This window comes from Canis lupus, chromosome 1, assembly GCF_003254725.2.
Source record: "Canis lupus dingo isolate Sandy chromosome 1, ASM325472v2, whole genome shotgun sequence".
Taxonomy (NCBI): domain Eukaryota; kingdom Metazoa; phylum Chordata; class Mammalia; order Carnivora; family Canidae; genus Canis; species Canis lupus.
In genome coordinates, this window is record NC_064243.1 from 21,775,718 (window position 1) to 21,802,422 (window position 26,705).

General features: G+C 36.2%; 1 protein-coding gene across 5 annotated transcripts in view; it reads right to left on the minus strand.

Moving 5' to 3' along the window:
* DCC (DCC netrin 1 receptor) overlaps positions 1-26,705 on the minus strand; it is a 1,086,886-nt gene that overhangs the window by 107,073 nt on the left and 953,108 nt on the right. For 4 of the 5 annotated variants that reach the window (XM_035700549.2, XM_025422244.3, XM_035700551.2 and 1 more), the window contains 4 exons: positions 20,322-20,417; positions 14,760-14,992; positions 9,761-9,899; positions 4,183-4,290 (listed from right to left, as the gene is read on the minus strand). In XM_035700549.2, coding sequence (XP_035556442.1) covers positions 4,183-4,290; positions 9,761-9,899; positions 14,760-14,992; positions 20,322-20,417 — 576 coding nt within the window. The remainder of the gene's footprint in view (positions 1-4,182; positions 4,291-9,760; positions 9,900-14,759; positions 14,993-20,321; positions 20,418-26,705) is intronic. The other variant, XM_035700550.2, reaches the window with a different exon arrangement.

The following is a 26,705-nucleotide window of genomic DNA, read 5'->3' on the forward strand; positions in this document are numbered from 1 at the left end:
AGGCTACGGATTCAGGAAGACCTCACCTCAACTTATAGTTCTACTTTTCCTGGCTTTGTAACCTTGAGCAACTTGCTTGATCTATATATGTCTCCATTTTCATCTGAAAATAAGTTGCAGTGAGATAATGTATGTTAAGAATTTAATATATGTGGGTATTCCTATTATATATTATCTTCTATATAGTGACTACTTAGTAAATGCTTCTTTCTTTTTCTTTTCTTTTCTTTTCTTTTCTTTTCTTTTCTTTCTTTCTTTCTTTCTTTCTTTCTTTCTTTCTTTCTTCTTTCTTTCTTCTTTCTTTCTTTCTTCCTTCCTTCCTTCCTTCCTTCCTTCCTTCCTTCCTTCCTTCCTTTCTTCTTCTTCTTTCTTAATATTATTAAAGCTTAGGGAAGTATATTTGGAAGAGCTGGAACTTTGATTTCAATCAAACAATAGATTTAATAGCAATTCAATGGTTATTCTACTAAATAAATATTTATTAATTACGAGCTAAGTGTCAAGAATATTGATACTAAAGAGAAAGCATTGAACTAAATCTTATATATGTTCTTATAGAATTTTCAACACTGTATTATGATTTTATTTAGATTTTTCTCTCCTGATTATATGGGAAGAGGTCATAAAGGGAGAAGTCAAGATAGCTAAATTTCCAACTTTTGCAACTGGGTAAACATGAAAAATCTTTATATGATAGGAGTAGGAATATTTAGACACATATGATTGCAGTGAGTGCCCAGTTGGGTCCACAATCCTGGATGGTCTTACAATGTAGTACAAAATACAATAGTACATTTTTTGGCTGGTATGGTGGAGGATAGATAGACCAAAAAAAAAAAAAAAACCCACAAACAAACAAACAAACAAACAGAACACACACACACACACACACAAAAAAAAAAAAAAAAAAGAGGAAGAAAGGAGATAGAGATTGGGGAATAGAAGGAGGTGCCTTCTATTGGAAAGTGGAAATGTACAATATGCAGGATATATGTATCTAGAGTTCCTTGGATGGAGATATAGATTTCAGAGACATAAATTTGTGTTCACTGAAGCCCTGGCTATACTATACACACTTTTTCAGAGAAAGTAACAAATAGACTAAAAAGATCTACTTAAGGAACAGGTCAAAGAACTGTCTGCCAACAAGACTGACAAGTTGTAGCCTGAATTTGGGAAGAAAAATGGGTAGGTGATCTTAAAAGATCAAGAAAGAAGAGAATTTCAAGAAAGAGGAACTGGACTAGAGTATCACACAACACAAAAAAAGATAACATAATCTTATCCATTGGATCGTATTGATAAGGAAACAATCTCTGAAGATCTAACTCTCTCTTTGTGTTGGTCTCTCATCATAAATAATGTTGGATGCTGCATTTATTTAGATCGATATTTCAAACCCCTAGCTGTACATTAAAATCACTTGGGAACTTTTAAAATATAGTGTTCTCAATCATTCCTCAGATAAATTAAAGCATAAATCAGTTAAGAATCACAGTTTGGACTAGTTGAATACTAATAAGCTGAAGCAAAACATAGTATAAGAGTAAAGAGTCTGAACATGAGTTACAAATCCTAGCTCTGTTACTTCTTGATTATTTGACTTTGGGATTTACTCTAGAAGAGACCCTTGTCTCTTCATTTCAACATGGAATAATAGGAAGATATGATCATCTATAAGATGATCTACTAAAGTACTTAGCAGGATGCCAAACATATAATGAATGCTTAATTCATTTTGAACCATTCTCTCTTGAAAATGTCAGTCCAAATTCCTAAACTGCCAGTTTATAATCAAGGAATTTAGGCACTGGCATTATTTAGATCTCCTTCTTTGTCCTCTTTTTTGTTTAATCTTTTTGAAGCATCTATATTTACAAAGTGATGATCTGGTTCTATGCAGAGTACATCAGTAAAGATTCACCCTTGGATGGATTTGAAATGGGAATAACAATCATTAATTTGTTTTAGTTCTCACTGGACATCAGAGAATTTTCTCAGTACTTTATTATTGCATTACACAAAAGAGGTTCTATTACTATCCTTATCCTTATAGATGAGAAAGTGAACTTAAGAAGGTTAACTTACGCAGGCATCTCCCTCCAAGAAGCTTGGGTTCTTAACCATCCTACTTTACTGCTATATACATGCAGGGACTTGGTTAAACAAACAAATACAAAGGTAGGATGTGAGCACATTCTCCCATACAGACACACACATGCTCTGACACACTGGAAAGGGGCTCACATTTCCTTTGTGCTTCAATGAGAAACCGAATGTAGTAAATCTGGGCCTTCTGCTACCTGGTATTTTGAATATTTTATCATCCTGTTTTCTGGAAGTAATTTGATTGAAGAATCAAAATATATATGGAAGAGAAGCTGTCTTAAGGATTCTTACTGTTTGCTCCCTGTTGACTTGAGTTCAAAATATCTCAATCTGATAACAACAATTTGGTTTTAATTAATGAACTAGGCTTTTATAGGTAAAAAGCATTGCCTCCCATACTTTTACTTTACCATTGTGAGAGAATGGATACTTAATATACAACTCTAAATAAAAGATGTGGAGAAGGTTTCTTCTACATGTACTGCGATTTTGAAACACAGAATTTTATTGCTTAGATTAATCTGCATTTCTTAATATGGGGGCAGACTTCCATTTTTTCTCCTCAATAAGCAAAACTAAGCTTCTTCCAGAGTTGAAAACACATTCTATTGTTTACATTGACTATTTGATGAGATTTATTTAAATAAGAGCAGAGAATATGAGTAGTATATGGCTTATTTTATCCTCTATCAAAAAATATATATTTTTTCCACCAGAACTTGTTTTTATTTAGACAACTTCTATTCTATTTTTTCTTAAACTTATTATCTATTGATTTAACATACGCTTATAAATAACTGTTTATAACATAATAAAAAAGTCATCATGTAAACAAATCAAACTCTACAAAAGTACCGAACTAGAACCAATGAAAATAAATCATAACATTGAAGGGAAAAAGAAAAAGGAAATTAGAATGAGCCAGCCTCAGTTTTAAAAAGGCTGGCAGAGTGACAACTAAGCATATACAATTTGGGGGAGATTTAATATCCCTCTTCTTTTTCCATATTTGTCAGCTCAAATGAAATTTCTGTTTCGTATTGCACTAAGAACAATTTCCTAGGGAAAACAAGTCTTCAGCTTAAATTTAAATCACATTTGGAATTTTCACATTATCTTTTCATTTTGGGAAATTCAGAAAGTAACTCATACAAAGTAAGTGTGCCATCTGAACTGTAATTTCCATGCTTATCTCTGTTATCACAGAATGACTGAATTACTTTGTTAATTTATAATAATGCTATCCACTTCTTGTATGCAAAAAAAAAAAAAAAAAGAAAAAGGAGTTACTCTTACATGTGCCTAACCCAATGGTTCAAGTTAATTAGACTATAATGTGCACATTTTTAGTTATACAATATTTTTCATAATAATTATATGCTATGGAGACATCTATTAAAAGCCTAAAGTGATCATTTAAATGCAAAATCCCTGATAGAATTCCATTATATTTTTCATACTAAATTAACATTACAGGCTTCTAATGGATGCTTTAATTAGGCATTGATGTTATCAGCAATATTTGGCAAAATAAAATCTGTCACTGTGAAATATTCATTAAGTTCAATTTCTGTCAGTCAATATTAAGTATTTTACGAACCTCATGATTTCAGTAAGAAGCTAGGAGTTAAGTGAGAAACTGAAAACCCCCAGACAAACCTCCTTTGTATGTGCCATTCAAAAATACACAGCCATTAGGTGTCTTTGTATTTTATAATTGCCAAACAACTGGCTTTTTTTTTTTTTTTTTTTTTAGTCATTTATGCTTGGAGGGATTCCATTAGAAGACTGTCCCAGTGCTCCACAAGATGGAAAACAAAAGGTCTAAACTAATTGAAATATACATTATTCACAGAAAGCAACTCAAAAGAAATCTATATGTGTGCTTATTTGCAAGGCACCATTAGAAGAGATTCCATGGTCAGTGGGGGCAAGAAGAGGCAACCAGAAAGGGTTGAGAAGTCCACTGAGATGCTGGGACAGAAAACTAATACACAGAGGCATGAGCAGTGCTCACAGTAAGCAATCACAGGCCAAGCAGAGCAATGCTGGAAGTAAAGCAAAGACACTTACCAGTAATTTTCCCATTGGCTTCCAAAGGAGGCTGCCAACTTACAATGACAGCACGAGGCTTCCCTTCTCGAGTAATGACTGTCAAATCCTTGGGAGCAGAGGTCGGGGCTGTGAGATGAAACAGAGACAAGGCCTTGTCATTGGATGTGAAAGAAAACAGACATTTATGGGACTTTTAATCATGATGTTGACACTCAGAATCCATCATGCAGTATATCATGCTGATCTTACCATTTACAATTTATTTCAAGTATTTTAATCAAATAAGCAAACAAACAAATATATAGAAGTGAATGTTTTTTCCATAGAGGTTAAATGACTTTCAAAGGTGTAAATACAGAGAGGTGAACAGAATATGTATGAATTCAGAGGAGAAAAGTATAATGGATATTTCCAAGTGAGCACCTCACTAAACATGTAAGAATCATTATATAGGAACAAAGGAAGATACACATACTTAAATTGATGGCTATATGTCTCCAAGAGACACAGTTCTGTTACAACCTTAGGTTTTTAAAAAAATATGCCACCTAATTCTATATTTTCTCAAAAGCAAGAAGAAGAATAAAAAGAAGGAGGAGTAGGTAGAAGGGGGATGAGGAGGAGAAGGAGAAGAAGAGAATGAATTTAAATATAAGTCAAAACATCTTGCTTAGGTAAACATACCAGGCATCCCTTAGTTAGAAGATAAAGAAATATTTGAAAACAGAGGAGGTATGGAATCTACGAAGGTTGTAGTATTAGCCTGGCACAGATTGAGAAGGGTTTTAGAGCTACTCTTCCCATATGTTGTGGAAGGGAACCAGAATTTATCACCCCAAAATATGCCTCTTTGGCATAAGGGCTATTTTAGGCTGATTTTTTTTTTAATAGTAGACATAGAAAAAGATCTGAAAACTTACTAGATGTTACCTTTTCATAAGAGAAATTTGTATTTACAATAGTGTTTCCCTCTCTGTATCAGGAAGAGGAGGATGATAAAATCTCTAGAAACTCTTATTAGGAAGAAGGCAGGAACTAAAATCTGCATAATAACAACCCCCTTATTTATTATGACTTGCCTGAAATCATATAACTGGCTCCCTAAACCCCAACACATTCTTTTGGTTTTAGTTGGAGATTGTATTTAAGGTGATAACTTGGGTCATTCAGGGAGTTACTCAGTTTTCTTGGGTGTTCTCCATGTAAACGAGAGCTATACAGGTTATTAAATTCCTGTTTGTTTTTCTGCTATTAATCTATCTTGTATTACAGAGAGGTCTCAGCCCAGGACCTAGAAGAATAAAGGGAAAATTATTTTTCCTCCTACTTTGTGCTCAACAAAATTTTATTTTATTTATTTTTATTTTTATATTTTTTAAAGATCGTATTTATTTATTCATGAGAGACACAGAGAGAGGCAGAGACACAGACAGAGGGAGAAGCAGGCTTCCTGCAAGTAGCCCGATGCGGGACTCAATCCCGGGACCTCGGGGTCATGCCCTGAGCCGAAGGCAGATGCTCAACCGCTGAACCACCCAGGCGTCCCACAACAAAATTTTAAATATATTTTAAAGATGGCAGTAAACTGTCTAAGTCAGTCCAGTATCTTCTAGGCTTCTATATCTGCTTTCTCACTGTCTATGCTTTGGGATGCAGTGAGTTTTCCACCTAGGCAATACATAATGCTCCAAGTCCGTTACTGACAGTCTCTTTTCATTACCCTTAGTTTGATTCGACATGGGAAATTTCGGAACATAATCTAAGTTCCTTAAAAGGTTCTGGAGGAATTCCCAGATCTCTGCATAAGAATGCTTGTACCTACAAGATAGGTACAACTTGGTCCGAATTCTGAACTCTTCACTCTTACCATTCTCTTTGGTTCTTCTGTTGGCCCTGTCATGCAAAATCTGAGCCACCCTATTTCCATTTCTCTACCTGAATATATTTCAAATGGAGGGGACACCAAATATTTCCATCTATCATAATATTTTATTTCCATTGCTCTGATTCTCAAAGCCACTAGTATTCCAGGCTAACCAAAGCTGCACCTAATCATAATACGCTGATCAAGGTACACAATATATTTAAACTGAGAAAAAAAAAGAAGAAAGTAGAAGGAGGGGAGTACATAGGTCTAGTGTAGTTGAACCCCAAGTAAAGAAGCTTCGTATGTATATGGTTTAATGAAACAAGAACAAGGACACTCTTGCAGGGCAAGATTTGTTATAACAAACTATCAAGGAGGCAACACTATCTAAAGAAGGGTCATTCTTATAAAGAGTTCATTCAAGATATTTTCTAAGCCATAGATAGGAAGGTAATATGTGGTCACAAATTGACTTAGATTATATCAAGCATAATAAGAGTTTTCCAATTATGGAAGTAATTAACAGATCTTTCTAACTATTCAGAATAATCTGTTTTTTTCTAACTAGGTTAAATTTCAAAGCGATGCTTATTTAGAAAACAGTCAAATGGTGATGATTAGATTGCTTCACTGAATCCGTTCTGGTACTCAAAAAAGATAAAATGCTTCAACTTCACCTATCAAAATAATACACTGAATAGGTATATTATTTTTCAAAAAAAAAAAAACAATCTAAGAACTGATCTATTTTAGGTGTTGTGCAAGTTTCTCTTTTTCCTCAAGCCCTATGAATGTTGGTGAATAGCGACTCTGGTCTTGGAATCAATAGCTCAAAAGTTTCAGATTGTTGTATGAAGTGCACAGTATTTGGACAGGAATGTGGCCCTAATAACCTCAGCGATGCCTACTGAGTCTAGCAGAAGTCTCTGGTCTGTTCCTCTCCAATCACTTGGGTTCTGCCTAGAGACAACCTTTCAGAAATTCCTCACTGATGACCAATCTTCCTTGGATTAAATGTAAATATAGAACAAATAATAAGTGGGGCACCTGGGTGGCCTCTAACTCTTGGTTTAGGCTCAGATTGTGATCTTGGAGTTGTGGGATGGAGGACAACTTGGGCTCCCTGCTCAGCGGGAAGTCTGCTGGACCTTCTCTCTCCCTCTCCTGCCGCCCCTCCACCTGCTCTCTCTCTCTCTCCCTCTGTCAATAAATAAATAAATAAATAAATAAATAAATAAATAAATAAATATTTGGGGTGCCCGGGTGGCCCAGTCAGTTAAGTGTCTGCCTCCAGCTCAGGTCGTGATCAGGGTCCTGGGATGGAGCCCTGCGTTGGGCTCCCTGCTCAGTGGAGAGTCAGCTCCCTCCCCCTTATCCCTGCCCTACCACTCCTGCTCTCTCTTGTTCACTCTCTTTCTCTTTCAAATAAATAAATAAAATCTTTAAAAAGTGTAAATATGTAAAAAAAACAATAAATATCAGGCCCTGGTATGTACTGCACTTCCTTTTACTGCCTCAATTCCCCTGGTTGTCCTGTGAATACTGTGTTCCACTCACTCTGAACCAGCCATAAATGTCTCTAGATGACATCTTGCTGATACTTGCTTGTGTACTTTTGTACATGTTATTCTTTTCCTTTGAAGACCCTGGATTGGGTACCTCATGACTCACCTAGGCCATTGCTCAATTATTATTTCTTTTGTGAAACCTCTCTTTATTTCTCCAGACATTTATCCTTGGATCAATGTTCGGATTCCACCTTGCCCCAAACTCTGTGGTTTTATTTCTTATGTTACCTCAGGTTTTTGGGTTTTTTCCTGTATTATTTCATGATTGTAAATCTCCTTCCAGTTATTTCTATTTTATTTAACTAGAATAAAATTAAGGGTTTATCACATGGACAGAATGGAATGTTTTATTTCAAGGATTTGCCCATCGCAAGCAATTTCAGCACAAGTGCGTAACTATGCAGTCCCAAACAGTCTTTATGTTACTGCAGAATTAGAAGCAAACCTAGAACTATTTCATTCACTTCATTTCCTTCTCACAGTTATAAAGTCTGCAGACACTTGTGAATTACTTTTTGCTTCTCATCATCACCCAGGGATCTCATCCTCATGCTATTTACACTTTTGTCCGGATCATTATCTGTTTTGACAATCACCTTCCCACTAACCACTTTCTAGCAGTTAATATCTTTTTGTCAGCAATGGGTCTCACCGTTGGTGTCCCTACCAGGCTAGGCAGTTGATGAGAAATGAATAGGATATATTTATCAAGCCAGATGTTAGGGTCCATTTGATGTTTATGAATGGGAAAAATGAATGAATTCGCTTGCTTTAAGAGGAAATTACTACTCTCTTTCGTTCAGGGAAGACCTAATGTTTCATTGGTTTCTGTTTAACTCTTTCATCTTTTTTTTTTTTAAAGATTTTATTTATTCATGAGAGACACAGAGAGAGAGAGAATGGCAGAGACCCAGGCAGAGGGAGAAGCAGGCTCCATGCAGGAAGCTCGACATGGGATTCGATCCTGAGTCTCCAGGATCATGCCCTGGGCCGAAGGTGACCCTAAACCCGCTGAGCCACCTGGGCTGCCTTCATCTTTTTTTAAGTAAAAAGGAAGAGCAGGGTCCTTATTCTTCCCATAGGACATAACCCACTCTGCATGTCTTATTCTTCCTAAGAAGCTGTGAACATTGGCATCCAGAGCAGAATTCTAGGGGTAAGAGTTAATATACATAAACGTGTAAAATAGAAGATGAAAAAAAGAAAGGAGGATGTTGGAATTAAATCGGACAAACTAGACAACTTCTTATAGAAAGACGTATCCCCCAAATTTAAAAAAAATATTAACAGTGAACTCTCTGAATTAAGGTAGTAGCTTGGAATAAAAGAACTGCAATGCTACGGATAAAATCCTAATGGAAAAAGAAATTCGACTTACCCAGAGAGTTTTATTGGTATATATATTTTTAAATTTGGAAATGTGTGGTATAGTTTACCCCGAAAGAGAATACCATGAAACCAGTCAAACAGCATGCTAAACCCTGTATTCTTCAGATGTTGGATTTCCACGAACTATAAAAGCCAAGTGCACTGCATGTCTGTTAAGGTTATAAATTCAACATTTACGATCCATAGTAAATGTGACTGGTAAAATTTACAGTGAATTGCATTGTGATTTGAACTATTTCAAATTGCATGAGGGTTTTTCCATATCATTGTCTTATTTCTAAGGAGTGAACATAACCACCCAGAAACTTCTTCCCATACCCAGCCGAGGTTATTTACGATAAACATCAATGCGATTATGGTTGTAAAGCATTGTATCTAATTTCTTTCCAAAAAAGTAAATACTCACCATGACTGCTAATCAAAGACTCAAATGTTTTGGACACAGTTCAGTGCATGGATTTCTGCCTTTATTTAAAGGGGTCAAAGAAAAGATTTATATTCAGATCTCTGGAGTTAATGCCCAGATTAAAACTAGATTACTCAATTCACTGGGGACTCTTTTTTTGTTTTGTTTTGTTTTCTAGAGTGGGGACAATGATACTTGATATAAAAGTGCTTTGAACTACAAAGTATAAAATGTTTTCGGCAGGATAAGGCGTAACTTAGACCATCATAGTGCATGTATGTTCCAACTTCCACAAAACATGGGAAACACCATCAAAATATTCTATTCCAAAAATAGAAATTTGGAAGCAAGCCTTTCTTCACATACCTGCTTCATACGTGGTGGCATGGGCAGTCATGCTCCATGTGCTTGACCTTCTGTTTTTTGTTACCATGACCGAGAACTCATACATCGTGTTGGGTTTGAGGCCTGTTGCTGTGTAACTCAGAGATGTTGTGTCTTCTGACTGTACAAGTGGGGAATAACCAAAGAGAAAAAGATGAACTCTATCAACTTGGTAAATGCAAACATGTAAAGACACTATCAAATAACAAAAAAACAAACCAAAAAAAGGAGTCTATTTCTATTTCCAAATAGCATAAGAGCTAAGGCAAAGCCCTGGCTCTACTGCTCTACTTCCTTTCTGTCAACCAGTTTACACTGGCTGATTGTACATCCAAAATATGATGGATAAAATCAAGTGTGAAGTTGTTCAGAGAGGCAGCTAGCTGATAATTTTCCCAAGTAGGGGAATAACCATGGTGTCAGGACCAATTCTGCTTGCTTCTATCAATTCCATTTTTAAGGTAATCTGCATTTTAACTTTAATTTATTTGTAATAATCAAAATCCTTTTTTCAATAGATATTGCAAATAGATTTTCATGATTATTTTCCTCTGGTAATAAAATTAACATTTAGAGTTCTACTGCTTGTGATTTTTTAAAAATTCTTTATAGCACAAAACTGTAGTGATTCCAGAATCTGTTTGGCTATTATAAAGAAAATAAACAAAAACAATGCTGTATCTGTGTAGTCTTCTTTTTATGCAAAGTTCACATTAAACACACATGTAAGAATGGTCACTGGAGCAATTGATTAGGAAGAGAACTACATATTGGATAAGTATCTATTTGAGCATAAACATCACTGGTGTTTGGGAGGCCATTAGGCAATATTGTCCTTGTTTTGTTTTAGAACACTAACACTAAAGATTATATTAGTATTACTATTTGTCTTTTGAATTCATTCTTTGTCTTTTAAATAGCAAGTTACAGATGTCTTAGTAGGAAATAAATTATCTATTTTTTATTGCTTACTCAAGAGATCAAAATGGAAGTGAGGAAAAAAAAAAAACAGTTGATCTTCCAGGTTAATTGAATATTTTCCATATGACCAGGAAAATTTTGCCTATTTATCCCTCTTATAAGTATCAATTTATGCTTGGTATTTAGATCTTGATCCTCTTCCAAAGTTTAATATTTCATTTTACTTGTATATTTATTACATTTATTACATATCTATGTTTAGAAAATCAAGGAAAGCTCTTTTCCACCGCCTATGTCACACCTAACTCCTCCTATACTACTGTAGTGTGGTATATCTTTTTTATTCTACTATGAATCCTTAGATAATAGCTATGAAAATCCTACATTTCATTACAAAACCAAATAAATATTTAACTGTACTAATAACATTTTGACGGTGTGCCTATCCATCCCATTAAAGTGATGACCTCATAAACATCTATCAGAAGCTCTTCTTAAAAATAGCTGTAAAAATATAGGCCTAAGTAAATGTAAAAATACTGTGCAGCATCAGAAAGATAGAATTCCATCAAATAAAACACGACATGGGCAGCTAGTACCTGGCATGCTGTTATATAACTTCCAATCTTGTCTTCCTTTAGTATCATGAACACCTTTATGTCTTAGAAATGGAGATAAGGGGAGAAATGGGGCAATGAGAAATATTTCAGCTAGGAGGAAAGAATCATACTTTTTTAAAACTAGTCTCTGAGCATAAACATCACTAGTGTTTGGGAGGATACTAAGCAAAACTGTCCTTGTTTGTGTTTTAGAATGACACACTTGCATTCTGTAAAACAGCATGAATTCACTGGGTTTTCTCAGGAACTTCATGGAAAGTTATTGCTCAGAACAAATAATTAGCCTAGAAGTACTTTGGAAAAATCATGGCCAGTTATTTTTGTGAGCATAGAATACAATAGATAGTACCTCTCTGAGCCTCTCTTCCTCATCCATAAAATGGAGATAACCATAGCACTGAGCTCCCAGCATTATTTAAAGGGTCTGTAAAGTAAAATACTGCATCTGGTCCAGAGAACGTATTCAGTAAATGCTAGCTACAATATTTCATGCATTTGCTAATATGATATATAACTTTAGGCGGGTGTTAAGTTCCCTATGGAATTTGGAGTATCTTGGGGTGTGCAAGACTCAGTCTTGCACATCTTTGTATCTTCTGTAATAGCCATGTTATATCTGGTAATCACCAGTCAATACTCAGTGAACGTCCTTTGAATAGAAATACATATAAAACATCATGTGATTAATCATTTTAGTAGGAAGTAAATTATAGAAGATTCCTCCTTCTGATAAGGAAAATCAAAACAGAGTTTTAGACAACCAAGATATAAATGTCTGGAATATAGCTTGATTTGGGATTAAATGAAGTAGAGGGTACTCCTGTGAGGATAGCTTTGGATAATGCCACTAGGTCACCTGAGCTCCAGCTGCAGTTTCACTGGAAATCTTTTTCAAGTTACACAACCTACTGATGTCTTCGTAAAGGGATCTACATACATGCTTAACTATGGAGAATCTTACTCTTTTTACAGTAAGTGTGAATATTCCAATCATACAGTTGAGAAAAATGAGATTGAGCAAGTTCAGTGACAGGACAGGACACAGCCAATTCTTGCACCCAGGTCATTAGACGCCATGTATTTATTTTTTCCCCCTGTATCTTGTGTATGGTCTGCCTACCTTATAAAGCTGCAGTGGGGAGTGAGATGAAGTAATAGGTATGAAAGTAGTTTGAGAAGTTCACAATATAAAACCAAAGCATTCTATTACCATTATTTGTAAAATTTCAGCTTATTGTATTACTTTCTACTGGGCTTGATATGTTCTGTATTTATCCTTGCTCTCCAACTTACCCTGCCCTTTCCTGTAACACTGTTCTTCTCAGTGTGAGTGTGTATGGGGGTGGGGGAGGTGGGGACGGAATTGTAGTAGCTGAAAGTCTTAGGTCAGGGAAGACCGTGGGGAGAGGAATATTTAAAATCTTTTATTCCTAAATTTCAATCCAAGAGAGAAGCCAGCCTCTGCTTACAAGGAATAGTTTTTGTTTTGAGTCTTCCTTTACAGGCACTCTTTGTGAGATTCAGTAATTCCATATCTGCTGTATTAACTAATCAACTGAAATAATCTGCCCCAAGAAATTCTGGAACTTAAGCCATTCCTCAGAGAACAATCATTGTCCTTCAGAACATTTCACATACTGGCAAAGTACCCATGGCCATTCTGTGAAATGGATGTATCGACAAAGTACAGCAATTATGAGCATAACATTTTTAAAAGTAGTCTTTTATAGGTAAACTTAGAATTGGGCAATCTGTATATAAAGAGAGACTTTTTTTTAATGTTCTCATATGTTTCATTGGTTGTCTTATCTGATAATGTTATCTTTATTTATAGTTCCGCTGAGTCTTAAATCTAATACTGCAAGGAGATGGATAGGGTACTTAAAACATATGTTATATCAATGATACTATTTTGGACTTGCCTGGAGAGTTTTTCCAAATATCTGACCTAGCAGGGCGGCAGTACCAAAGAAAGCTTCTTAAAACGGTTTCAACTAAAAACTGATTTATGATGAAATGTGAATTTTATACCAGTTAAAAGTTGAAAGAGACTAGAAGCAGATCCAGCATGGCTACAGCAGGAAGAGGCAGATTTACAGTATTATTGGTGGGATTTGGCTTTATCTTCAGGGCCTTTAGAGTCAGACACTCCCAAAGGGTATTGCCATCTCTGAAATCACCACTGAGTAGAGGCTAGATTACGCAAGATGGCGGTTTAGTGGAAATAACACTGGATAAAATGTCAAGAGATTCGAATTCTCTCTGAGAGCTACCCCAGTAGAGTGGTAAAGAAAAGGGATCTTCCCTTCTCAGATAAGGGGCGTCTGAAGAAGCTGGAGTGCCAGGATTGAACCCTTGGTTCCTTGGTTATTGGATACCATGTATGATCTTATTTTTAAAACTATCTTCTTCATCTTGTGAAGCTTTTTATTTTATATATCATTATATGTATAAGTACATATATATATAATGATATATATTATCTCACTTGAGTCACTTAGCAGTTCTTTGAAGTATATCAATGGAACTGAGTGCCTTACTCATTCTGAAATTACATGTAACATGTTAAATGGCAACATCTCAACGGTGTTTAACTGCCTCTATAATCTTGTATAGTTCTGGGTACGAAGCAGTAGGTACTTGACGGTCCTCGTTGATTTTCTCATTTTAGTCTACATTTTACGCATTGTTTGTATGTACTAACATTGTGGCAGGCTTAGGAGGTGATAGAATTGTCCCTGTACTGAACTAATTGCTGGGGTTGCTAAGGCTGGCTGACAGGGATTTAAAAGTAGTAAAGACAATGCCTCAAATATCTATTGCTACAGAGCTCTTAGTAGGGTTGTGGGATGACTCTGTGAAAGGGTTGGTCTAATTCAAATTAGTTAAAAGGGAGTGTGCACTGTGGTTTCCTTCGCCACATCAGTGTGCTTCAAGGCTAATTGAGGAAGTAGATGCCAATGGCTTAGAGTGCTTTCGAAGGACTTTATAGCAAAATCTTCCAGCTGTGTTCACAGTCATACACACTATAAAATGGGTCTCTGTAACATTAATAGGGTTGCCTTTGGTGTCAATCTAGATTCCAAATAAAAAGAAAGACACCCGAATATACCCCAAAAATTAATGTGGAGCCCTGCTATTTTTAAAGGAAAACAGCATTCCCTTGTACAGAATCAAATTATTTATACAAATGCAGCATCTGGTAGAATTCAAATAACCTTTTGCATCTCCTGATGTTTTTTCTACCTCGCCTTAGAATTGTTTCCTAAGATACAATTATTCCCATTCTAATTTTAGATATTGAGTTACTAAAATGCTTTGTTTTCCATTTAGTGCCACTGCTAGAAAAATGACTCATGACAGTCCAGGAAGCATTTAAAACAATGTATTCAGCAAATGACAATTCATTTTAAAGTTTACACTATCAATTAGAACTTCACCTTGTATTTCGCATTCGCAGAAAAGCTGGTCCTCCACCGGACAGTGTAAAGTCGCACTTCAGATGTTTTTTGGTTCTTAGGGACAGAGTTGTCTGCCCAGCTGACCCTCACGGCATCGTGGGTAAGAGCCACAGCCTGTACACCTACTGGTGGGAGCATGGGGGTGGAGACATCTGGGACCGAGGTGGGGAAATCATCAAGCAAAGGATAATAATCAACTGGGTCAGTGGGATCTGGGTTTAAAAACCCGCCAAATGAAACAAACAAATAAATACGTAAATAAAAGAGTTAAAAAAAGAAATATCAGTGGTAACACATCACAATGAGTTAAATGCATGGCAATAATGATGAAAGGGAACATGAGAAGAACAGAAAAAAATACAATTAATTCAATCGGAAAACTCGTTAGAAACAGTATTGCTATATTACAAAAATAACTATTTTCCGTAATTCACTCATTTCCTTACAGTGGTTTTATCAACTCCACTTTTGGTGTCATTTCTAGCTATATATTTTAAAAGTCCATTTCTTCTTGGAGTGTTGCACATTGCTTCTTCCAGGGTCTAGTATAGGACTTGTCAGTTTTATAACTATACGGATAACTGAAAATAACAAGATCAAAAGGAGCGTCTGCTTTATTTCCTCCTGTAAAGGAAATAAATGCCGATCTAATAACTGTTTTTTATGCTTGCTTTTCTCCTTTTATAACTTGATTTGGTTTCTCTAATGCTTTCATCGTTGCTTAGGCTTTATCTGTGTAAATATTGTTTAGACAAGAAACAAATAATAAAGCCCAAAGGGCCCTTCGGTCTACAGCAATCCGTCTATGGCTATGATTGCGTAAAGCGTGATTGACCAAGTCCATGGTCCATGTGGGCCAATGATACGTTGGTGACAACTAACTTTCCTCTAGCACTTGGTGTGGCAGGCTTTCTCAGATTGAAATCCTTAAAGAAAGTATGGAAATTTTACCCACTTTCCCACAGAGTAATTAAGTTTTTAGACTCTTAAGGCATACCTATGGTTCATATTGCTTGTTCCAAAATGTCAAGTTCATGGGAAGACTTTATATTATTGACTGGGGAGACAGAAGGAACTGTGTGAAGTACACACAGGCTTTGATCCTGATTAGCATAATCGGAACCTGCATAATGACACGTGTGGTTTTATAAAATTCTCTAAAAAAATTTTGTACTCATTTTTAGGCTGAGGATATCAGAATTAGAAGAACTTATCTTCTGGTCATAGTAAGTGTCCAATATTGAGCCTTTTATTTTATTCCTAAGACTGTTCAGTTTTTGAAATTTTACCTTTAAATCATGTAATAGGTATTTTCACTAACAACAACAAAAAAAAAGCCCTCAGGCTAGGCACATGATGACATTTAGGGAGATGACCTGCTAAAATGTAGAGTGTCTGAAGCAGTGTACACACACAGTTTAGATTTTTAAATAGCCGGGTTCCAAGCACAGCAGCTGCTGGCTGGTTTTGATGATGACTTCACTTTGTCCACTGTATTTCAAATACCTATCCCCTATACATTGCTCTGTTTTCCAATGAATTATTTAGTAGTTTACTGGGCTGTGGTCTTTGGAGAAAAATATAAAACCTGAAAACAAAACAAAAAAAAAATAGAACAAAAGGAAAGAAAAAAAAGGAGAGAGAGAGAGAAAGAAAAATGTGTGTTTAAAATTTAATGACAGAGCCCAGGCTTTCCGTATTTTCCTTTGATGTGTCTTTTTATTAAGGGCTCCTTTAAACCCAAATGGATTTATGAAATGATGAAGGGGGAGTTGAAGAGCCTCTGGGAGGATCCCTGATCAGTCATTAGGTTGGCGCATTGGTGGCAGGTGTTTGGCCAAACTGAAGCAGGTGCTGCCTCCCTTCTTTTCTATCGTTAGCCGACTTTCCAAAAAGAATGTTATATACACAGGAAGACTGCTCTGAATCACAAACATCTTTTTGGACCAACCTACATATGTGTTATGCCATATTTGTTGTTTCTTTGCTTAACTTGGCTTTTAAACCCATACGAATTTAATAATCTGCCACAGGTGCCTTATATAAGGTTTTGAAAAGTAGTGATTCTCCTTCAAGAAATGCTAACATTCAATCTTGCTGTTTCTGGATTTTATAATAGTATATTTTTCACGACTTACTGAGTTTCTTGGAGTCTCAGTTCCATAGAATGCATCCCTCCAATTTTAAGTAATATTTGTTGTTATTTATCTGTGGACTTACATAATTTAAGATTTTCTATCCCTGGCCAAGTTTCTCTAGACTTTTAAAAGGAAATTTGTTTTCAGGCATGGCTTGCCATTCTACTTGCCATCTCCTTTAGATCTGTACTAATACAAGAGCCACTACTTACATGGACAATTTAAATTTTAATTATTTAAAATTAAATACAATTTAAAAATCACTTCTGTTACACTAGTCAATTTTAAGTATCCCACGGCCATATAAGCCAATTTATCATCTTGGATACTATAGATATATAGAGCTTTTTCAACAAAGTGGAATGTTCTAGTGGTTAGCAAGTACTACTCTAAACACATGCATGCTACATACACTGCTAATTACCTTTCTCTCCGGACAGAAACTGAGTATATTAAAAGCTATATTTGTTGTTGTTGTTAAAAAAATTATTTGTTTTGTTTTTTGTTGCTAAATGACTTCTTCCCAGTTTTTAGGTGCCTTATATGCTGTTGTTTTGTAGTGGTTTTATTCAGGATTAAAAACTAAAATTAAAAATTAAAAAGATGAAACATAGCCTCACAACTGTTGCTAAAAAGAGAAGCCTATTCAATTCCTAATAAATGTTTTGGTAAGAGTTCATGAATTTTCAGTTCACATTCTAAAGTTCAAAACAAGCTTTTAAAATAATCACATGATTTTACATCTGGATTATACTTCATTCAGACATGGATAAAACAGTTAAGAATAAACAAATTCAGACAACACACCTCCTTATTCCCCTGCCTTCTTTCTTTTCCAGGCCCAAAATGTCTTGTTCTTGCAACCATAAGAACTAAAAAGCTCTACTGCACAAACTAAACTCTTAACATGCCCATTTAACCTGGTGAAACTTTCCTCAGCTCTAATACTAGTGTGTTCAGGATGAGATGAGGCTCCTGAGCATCCCAACACCTGAAAGCACGGGCTTTTGGAAATCATCATGGCCCGATGCTTACTCTACCCTGGTCCATTTATTGCCTCTGATTTTTTATTTACTTTATGTGGACCTCTTCCAAGTCTGCTCACGGGAATACTTGCGGAAGTCAGAGGCAGAGAATGTCCTCTCTGTGGCACTATGACACATTTATTGATAGAACTTCTTCCAGAACCTTAACCTTTGATTCCATTTATTTGTCCTTTGTTCTCCACGACGTGTGGAAACACAATAAAATAAGTCTGCCAAATCCAGGAAAAATGTATGCTTTCCCTTTAGAAAGGACCGATTTTCTTCACTTGCCTTCAACCCCCTACTGACTTGACTTCAATAAGAAAATGCCTCACACGATTTCCAACTTTTGGTATCCATTCATTTCCCAGAGTCATTAGGATTAGAGTTCTATCAGGGAAAAATAGTCTTATGGATCACTGGTGTTTTAGAAACCACTCTGGGAATGCCATATGCTGAGGATTAAGGAATGGTAACAAATGTGAAGTCAGAAGTTGATGCCCCAAATGGTTCCTTATGAGCAACTTCTCTTCGGTTTATCTAAACTCTATTTTTACTACTACTACTTTAGGCTCAAAATTGATTTTTTTTTTTTTTTTTTTTTGTCACTTGAGTATCCCTTGTTTTGTGGGCTTTGGTTTTGGTAAGAAAATAGTGTTCGAAAAGACTAGTCATACGTTAGTTTGTGTGGTCTGATCACAAGCTCAAGGTCACATTGATGAGCAGGTGCTCAACATCTTTAACCACAGGCGGGAAAGAGATGGCTTACTAAGTACAAATGATGGAAAGGACAAGCACAGCTCAAGTGGCCTGCTAGCTCCCAAAGAATCTCGCTGCTGGTGGAACAAGAGAATAAAGGGGAATGAAAATTCTAGACATCCTTCATCATGTTCTCTCATGGTTTCCTATTCTGGACCTCCATGGCATTTAGGAATAATACGTTTGATATTAGACATTCTCTTGGGTAATACTTCTTATTTGCCCTTTTGGGGAGGCATGAACCCCTTTGATAACACAATGAGAGAGCCATACTGTCTCCACAGATAAATTAATACAGACACATACCGCCTTCCCATATTCTGCATACCACTTTAGGCAGGTCATAGACCTTGAAAACAGAAGCAAAAGATTCCAGGAGACTCTGGAACAATAACTTTGCTCTACAAGAAAATCTGATTGAAATCAATTAAGTGATGGTGTATATTGAGAAATCATCATGTAACAACCATGAATTCACTTTACAACTGTTATTCTCAGGATAGTCTTTGAATGGAGCTTGTGGGTCTGGAAAACACACCGTACCGAGGTTTATATAAATTGAGGTGATGGGCAGAAATCACAGATCCCACTATTTGTTCTATGTTGATTCATTCCTCCCTGTCAGGACTTCATACTCAGGCACCCAGTAGTGATCCACGTTCTCTAGTGTTCACTATGAAATCCTGATCTCAGACCCTTTATTCTCATTGAGGTGAAGGTTACTGATGAGTTAGATGAGGTCTGAGGCTGGTTGGTTTTGAAAGGAGGCAGGATCAAAGAATTCATTAAGAAGATGGACCTCTTGGGTTTTACTTTCAGATTTCAGACAGAAGGCTATTGGGGGTGGTGATGTGACTTTCCACGGACTCTAACAGCCCCCAGAGGTGGTGTTCTATTTATGGGTACACCCAGCTTTGCTCACAGTCTGTGTGAATCTCATTCTCGTACCCATTCCTTTCTGAGTTCCTTGGGCTCTTTTTCTCTTGTGTGCTGCCTTTCCAGTCCAACTCCCCTAAGAATTCCTAGAGGTGTCAAACCCTGGAAGCAGCCAGTCCTTTCAACATCATAGGCTCTGGGCACTGTTGGAGTGACCTATAGGCCTGGCTCAGGAGAAAGCCACCTGTCTACTCAGCCTAGTCCAGGTCAGTCCTTCCTTGTCACAGTAGTTTGAAGGATCCTCTGTAGAGAAGAAAGTGGTCACTTGGGCCGGGCAGTTGGTGGCTTTTTGCATAGTGCCTGCCTAAATTGTACTGATTTGCAAGATCAGACAAGATGCTCAAGAGAGTGAAGAATGGTATCAAGACACCAAAATATGAGCTACTGAGAGAAGGAGAGATCTATGCACTGATTTATAGACTGACTTCCTCTCACTTAATTTTGTAAACCAAGAAAATAAGGAACCCGTGTGTGTATATGTATATACATGCATACACAACTATGCATACCCACTTAAGGCTCAGAACATGATGACATACAATTTGTTTGTTTTTTCCTTTGTATTTTGTTTTATTTTGCTTTATGCTTGTGGGGGTTTTTGTTTTTTATTTTGTTTTGTTTTTTTCCCCCACAACTCAAACACTGACTACCTTGTCACAAGAGGATTGACTATTTCAGCTTACCTGTTATAGATCTGGTGGTGGCACTTTCATAAAGTGGAACTCCTTCTCCTGCATTGTTAAAAGCTTTTAGGGAGATTACGTAATGGGAACTTGACTCTGGAGAAAAACAGAAAGAAAATAAACATGCTGATTTATGTAGTTACTGAAGTATCCAGGGCAAACATTTTCCTGCAATAAAATTTAATGTAATTTATTAAGTAAATTGTTGTTTAAAAATGAGTGAGTTTGATTCCTGGGAAGAAAGTGGCAGTGGTGACAATATAGTTTTTAAGTCTTCCTGAATCCACATAAAAAGAGACTGAATGACTAGATAGACAACCGGAGGCATTTGGACAGTTACAACAAAAGTAGGTGACAAGCTATACCCCCAACCTCTGAAATACAATTGCGTGTGGTCAAACCACAAGCAACCTTAGAACTTGTATGTTATCAGCATTGGTGTAGGAGAAATCAGAGAGAAGCATCAAACTTCAAAACAAGATCATTCTAAAATAGTTATCAGTTAATGATAGCAAATGCAGCAGACCAATCTGAGGACAGTAAATATCAATACTCAAAAGTAGCTGGCAATCTCCTCTCCAGGACAGGACTTACACTGGGAATAAACTCCTGGGACCAGAGTTACAATTTGAGCACACAGAAGCAACAGAAATGAAGGGAAGAGAAAGACCAGATAAAAGTAGAAGAGAGAAAAGTCATGAAATTTGGAAACCAAGCTGCCATATAGTTTTTAGTGTGTTTCTGGAGTTGACCGACTTTCCTTGTAAGGGGCCCCGATAGTAAAGATCTAGCTTTACAGACCACATCGTCTCTGTCATGTATTTACCTATACAACTCTTCAGAAATGTAAAAATCATTCTTACTTCAGTGGGGTTCAAACAAAAATAGGACCTGGTGTGGCCAGCAGGCCACCGTTTGCGGAGGTCTCAGCTCGGGTCTAATGAAAAGAAGACAGGAGAGGAGCTCTGTGTATTGAGAAAAGCAATCTGAACATCTGGGAACGTAAGGAGACAGATCATGTGAAAGAAAGTAAGCAATAAAAATCTGTTGGGTTAATAAAATAACAAAATAAACTGAAGAGAGTCTCATTCCTGTAGACAAGCACACCCCAAAAAGAGATTGAAAATACACAAGGAAAGTAGATCAAACTTGTAATCTATTATTTTGAAATGAGCTAAATAAACAACATTAAGAAAATTAAATGCCAGATCTGGAAGAGTAACATAAATTACAATTAGGAAAAAAAAAACCCACCTCAGAAAGGACATAATTTCTTGACATAATTCAAGAAAGAATGTGTAAGCAAAAAAATAATTTTAAAAATAAAGAGTAACTAGATGAACAAACAAGCACAAGAAAAAACTAAACAAAAAGAAATTAAGAGAGAGTAAAAGAACGCAGGAGAGAGTGATGGATAGAAGAGAAGGAAAATCTAACCAACAAGTAATAGTTGTTCTTGAGGAAGAAAACCAAAAAAGGGGGAATAGAACAAATACTAAAAATCATAATTCAAGAAACTTCTACTGAGTTAAAAAAAAATCTTTAAGGCATCTGGACAGAAAGAATACATGCCTTGAAAGGGGGAAACTTCAGTTATGATGAGACTTTTGGATAGTCACATTTTATGCCAGAGGGAACTGAAGTCATTTATTTGAGATATCCAAGGTAAGAAAATGTGACTCAAGGATTTCATAGTTAACAAAAGTTAACTATAAGTATAAAGGGCACATCCAAGTTGTTATCAACATATAAGCAACCAGGGAGTATTTTTCGCGTGATCCTGAAAACTACTGAACTACTGAAAAATGAGCTCCTAAATGACCAGGAAAGATAACCCAATAGTAAACTGGTGAACAACAAGTGTTAGAACTAAGGGATAGTTAAAAGAGGGAGATTTTATTTTGTAATGGGTACATGTCCTGTTGTAGTGATCTTATAATCATAAGTCAAAAGTAAGTGAGATTAGGGGTAGTGTATGCAAAAATCAGTATTTCAATAATTATTATTGATGGTAATGCCATTATTATTATCATTCTGAGACTAATGTAATGTGGGATAAAGCAAATGAATAATCATGAGAGATTATAATTCTATCATCTCCTGCGTCCTTGAGAACCGGAAGATTAGTATGGATGGACGGGCATACAGATTGATGTAAAATAGAAGAGGTATATAAAGTCTTATGTTCCTAAAATTTAATCAGAAAATCAGTTTAAACTCAAAGGGCATTGTATGTCTGTTATAGTTCTGTCCATTGAAGAAGTCTATAGGGACCAAAGGGCATTGTATGTCTGTTATAGTTCTGTCCACTGAAGAAGTCTATAGAGACCTTGTCAATAATAAGCATCCCTAATATCCAGATTGGGATTTTGAAAAAAAAATTCTTTTTTTTTTTGCACTGCGAAAAACAAGGGGTTCTTGTAAAACTGGTTGATTCCTGGTCTGAGGTAAGACACATACCAACTGAGCCTGAAACATCTTGATGTAACCAGATAGAAAGGCAATAACAAAGACTAATAGGTTCATGTCAAATGGATTCAGGAATCGAATTGAAGAGGTGCCCAAAGACCAAAGATGAAGACAATCTGAGCTTCATTAAAGGTAAGAGTTGCAATGAATTGAAATCCAACAAATGTACATGAATGTAAGAATTCATAAAGGTATTTTAAAAAATAATAAAAGCTGGTAACTTCTGAGGCTGCCGGAAAACCTAATTACTATCTTGAAAACGGAGTAAAGAATCAAATATTTATTCTGTCTTTCTCTAAATTCTACGACTATGTAACCACACAGCATGCGAGCAGAAGCATCCACTTATAATATTATTCCAACTAACAAGTAAAAACTCATTGATATAGTTCAAATTTTACTATTTTGCAGCCCCAATGAACAAATGGATCTGGACATTAAGCATTCATGATTGCTAAGATAAAATAGCAAAACACAGGCATTATGTATCTTCTAAAGAAAGAACACACCCCTTTCAGAATATTTGCAAAGAATAGAACACATTTAGTCTGATTAAACCTTCAGATCCAAATGTCAATTTGCAAGAAATAGAGCAAAAAAAAAAAAAACAACAAAAAAAAAACAGTTCAAGTCCAACTTATGATAATTCTTTAATCTATATATTTGTTGCTTGTAGTTTTCTGTATCTTTCAGTTTACAATTAAAAAGGTATTAAAAATGAGTGAATTTATCCCTGACAATGAGTGTTCTTTGAAAATTGATTAGATAGCTTTTTCTTCATGAGATTGTATGTGATCTAAATATTAGCATTTGAGATATTGGCATTCCAAACCACAACGACACAAGAGCCACCATATACCAAGAGGAATAAAATAAAATTGTTTAATGTAGTCAAAGGGCTTCTATTAGGTGAATTGCTTCCTCTACAAGAGGGGGTATTTATTTATTAATTTTTTCCTGTCAATCTAGTTTACTAATAAGAAAGTAATCAGCTGGGATGCCTGGGTTGCTCAGAGGTTGAGCGTCTGCCTTTGATTCAGGTCGTGATCCTGGAGTCCCGAGATCAAGTCCTGCATCGGGCTTCCTGCACGGAGCCTGCTTCTTCCTCTGCCTGTGTCTCTGCCTCTCTCTCTCTCTGTGTCTCTCATGAATAGATAAATAAATAAAATCTTAAAAAAAAAGAAAGTAATCAGTTAACAAGTGTTAAATGCTATTGGAGCTTAAGTAAAAGATGGACTTCTCTTATCAGGTTACAATCATAATTCTGGGCAGAGAAAACAATGAACAATGAAAGACTACATAAAATTAATCAGTATAGTGTGTGATACAACTTGTGAATGCTATGTGAGTTTAGAGGCCTGGAAAATACCCCAAAAGTACTTTTCTGCTAGGAAATATCCTTTATAGTTAATGGAGTAGAGACAAAGCCTAATTTCAAACATATTTATCTCTACAACTACAACATAAACATTTACATTAAGGTCAAATCCTATAAAATTGCCTTTCTGTGGGTCAGACTGCAATTTGGTTTCACATAATATACATATAGTATATATTTGCATCATTCTATATATTTGTTTATCAAGGAAGTAAGAAAGAGGTCAGCAGTTCCAAAATTCATGTACTTGGGAACTAGGATTTTGATTTGGTTTGGTTTTACTCTTTAAATCTGAAGGGGAGAGAAAAGGAGAAAGGAAGAGAGGGAAGCAAAGAGAGAGCGAGAAAGAGAGAGGAAGAGACTTTGTCACAGGGTATAAGATGGTGCTAGACAGTAATTCCTCTGAGTAATTCACCGAAGCAATGGAGCCACCACCCCAAGATGTTATTAGCATATGGAAGGCAGTCTTCTAGCCTATCAACATATGGGAAGCCACAAATCTATAACCTCAGATTCCTATATACGCAAATGCATGCAAACCTACACATATTCATGGGAAAATAAATGACGACGTCTGGGCTTCCTTCGTCAACAGGTCAACCATTGAGGTCAACAGCAACAAATTAGAAACTATACTAAGGAAGTAAAGAGGGTGAAATAAAATAATAAAGCAGGTGTGCTTCATGCAAAGGGATTAAGTATGCTTCATGCTGACCTCTCTATTTGGAACTCGGCGTAAAGACTGTGACTGGATCAGAGGCTCTTCACTTTCTGCTGCGAGTTAAGAGCTGAAGCTCACAGGTAGCATGGTCTAGGAGACTTTGACTTCATGCCTTTACCTCTCTGTCTCCACCTCCCAGCTGCCCAGTTTACACCTCCCTAGAAAACATGCTCTGAAAGCCTCCACAGCCATTTGTGCACTATTGGCTTTCTGTCTCTTGGGGTGCATATAATTTCTCATTTAAGAGAAAAAAAAATAGGTCTTAACTGGCTCATGCTCATTTTACTAGCTTCAGTTTTTTATCTCAATCTCAATTATAACATGTGCACCTCATCTAGCTGCTATCTGGCTCCTGAGCAGTATTCATCATTTCTCAATCTCCCCCCCACAGTAAATGTAAATTAACTGTCATTTCAGTACTGATGCTTGCTTACAAGTCTGATGATCTGAGTAATGGAAACTTCTTCCCCTTGATGTCTAGCCGTGACATGGGACATGTTAGCAAAGAATCTGGAGTTTTAAAATTTCTTACCCTGTTGGATTAACGAATCACACACGTTGTTAAATTCCACAGGTCCCAACTATGCTGTGCACACCCCAGGGGAGACCTAGCTTAAATTTAAATAAAACATGGCAATGGCTTCACCTTGGGAGAGGTAAACAGATTTGCAATGGAGTTGAAACTGGTATAAGAAAATTGCTCAGAGCTAGTGGTCCTGGAGATGATTTGGTCTGGTCTTCTCCTGTTTTCAGTTGGTAATTTAAGGACCAGGTAAATTCGCTAACTTTTCTAAAGTAACATAGAGCTTCCAAGGAAGTGAAAGACCTATGTCAACTCCAATCCTTTTTGTCTACCTTTTTTTAAACATTTTTTTATGAAAAAAATCTTTCCTTTATATCCTTCATAGTCTACCTGCCTATTAACATCTTTTGAGCTTCCTCTGGCCTCTGTACAGTGCTTTTATCAAATTGCTCCTGGATCTCCTGAGGAATCAAAAGGAATATTTCATGCTCCCCCAAATCAGCTTGAACTACAATAACAAAAATATCACTCCGGTATTGGTTAATAGTGGTCAGTGAGCTATAATGCTTTGATCACCTTTTATATTGTGAAATTGGCATCTTATTTGCGTGTTGAGGGGAAAGATCCTGGGAGCAACCCAGAAAAAAAGGGTTTTCTCCCCATACAAAAGGAGAGTGTCATTTATTGGCACATCACTAGAGGGCAATGTGGAGCTATTTTCCTGCACATGCTCAGAGCTCTTAAACTTTAAAACCAGTAAATCACAAAAGAATTGCCTGGAATTGCTCCCTCTATAGAAGAATCAAACGAGTTAAACACATTCAATATCATAATGAATTCCAAATGAATTAATCATTAATTATGGTCAGACCCTATTGTTCAGGAATACACTTAATGACAATTATGACAGCAAATTTTTTTTTTTTTTTTGGATTTACTGAAATGATGGCTTGAAAATGTATCAGTTGCCTCTGGAAAATAATGTGCAGCGGTGTTTTTTTCATTTGAATTCATTGTGATCGAATCGTAGTGAAATAACTTGGATTTTGGTGGATGTTTATGGGAATTATTTTAAATTATGGATATTCTGAGTGATTCCACAGAGTTCAAATTATTGGTCAGGTTTTCATCACTATTTGGCCAACCTTGCTTACAGCATACCTAGGATTGGGATAACGGACGCTGAGAAAATACTAAATAACTCTTGGAGCTTCTAAAATACATGGCTCCTGGCCAGTATCCTCTCTGTGACTAGGGAAAAAAAAAAAAAAAAAAGGATTAAATGCATATTTA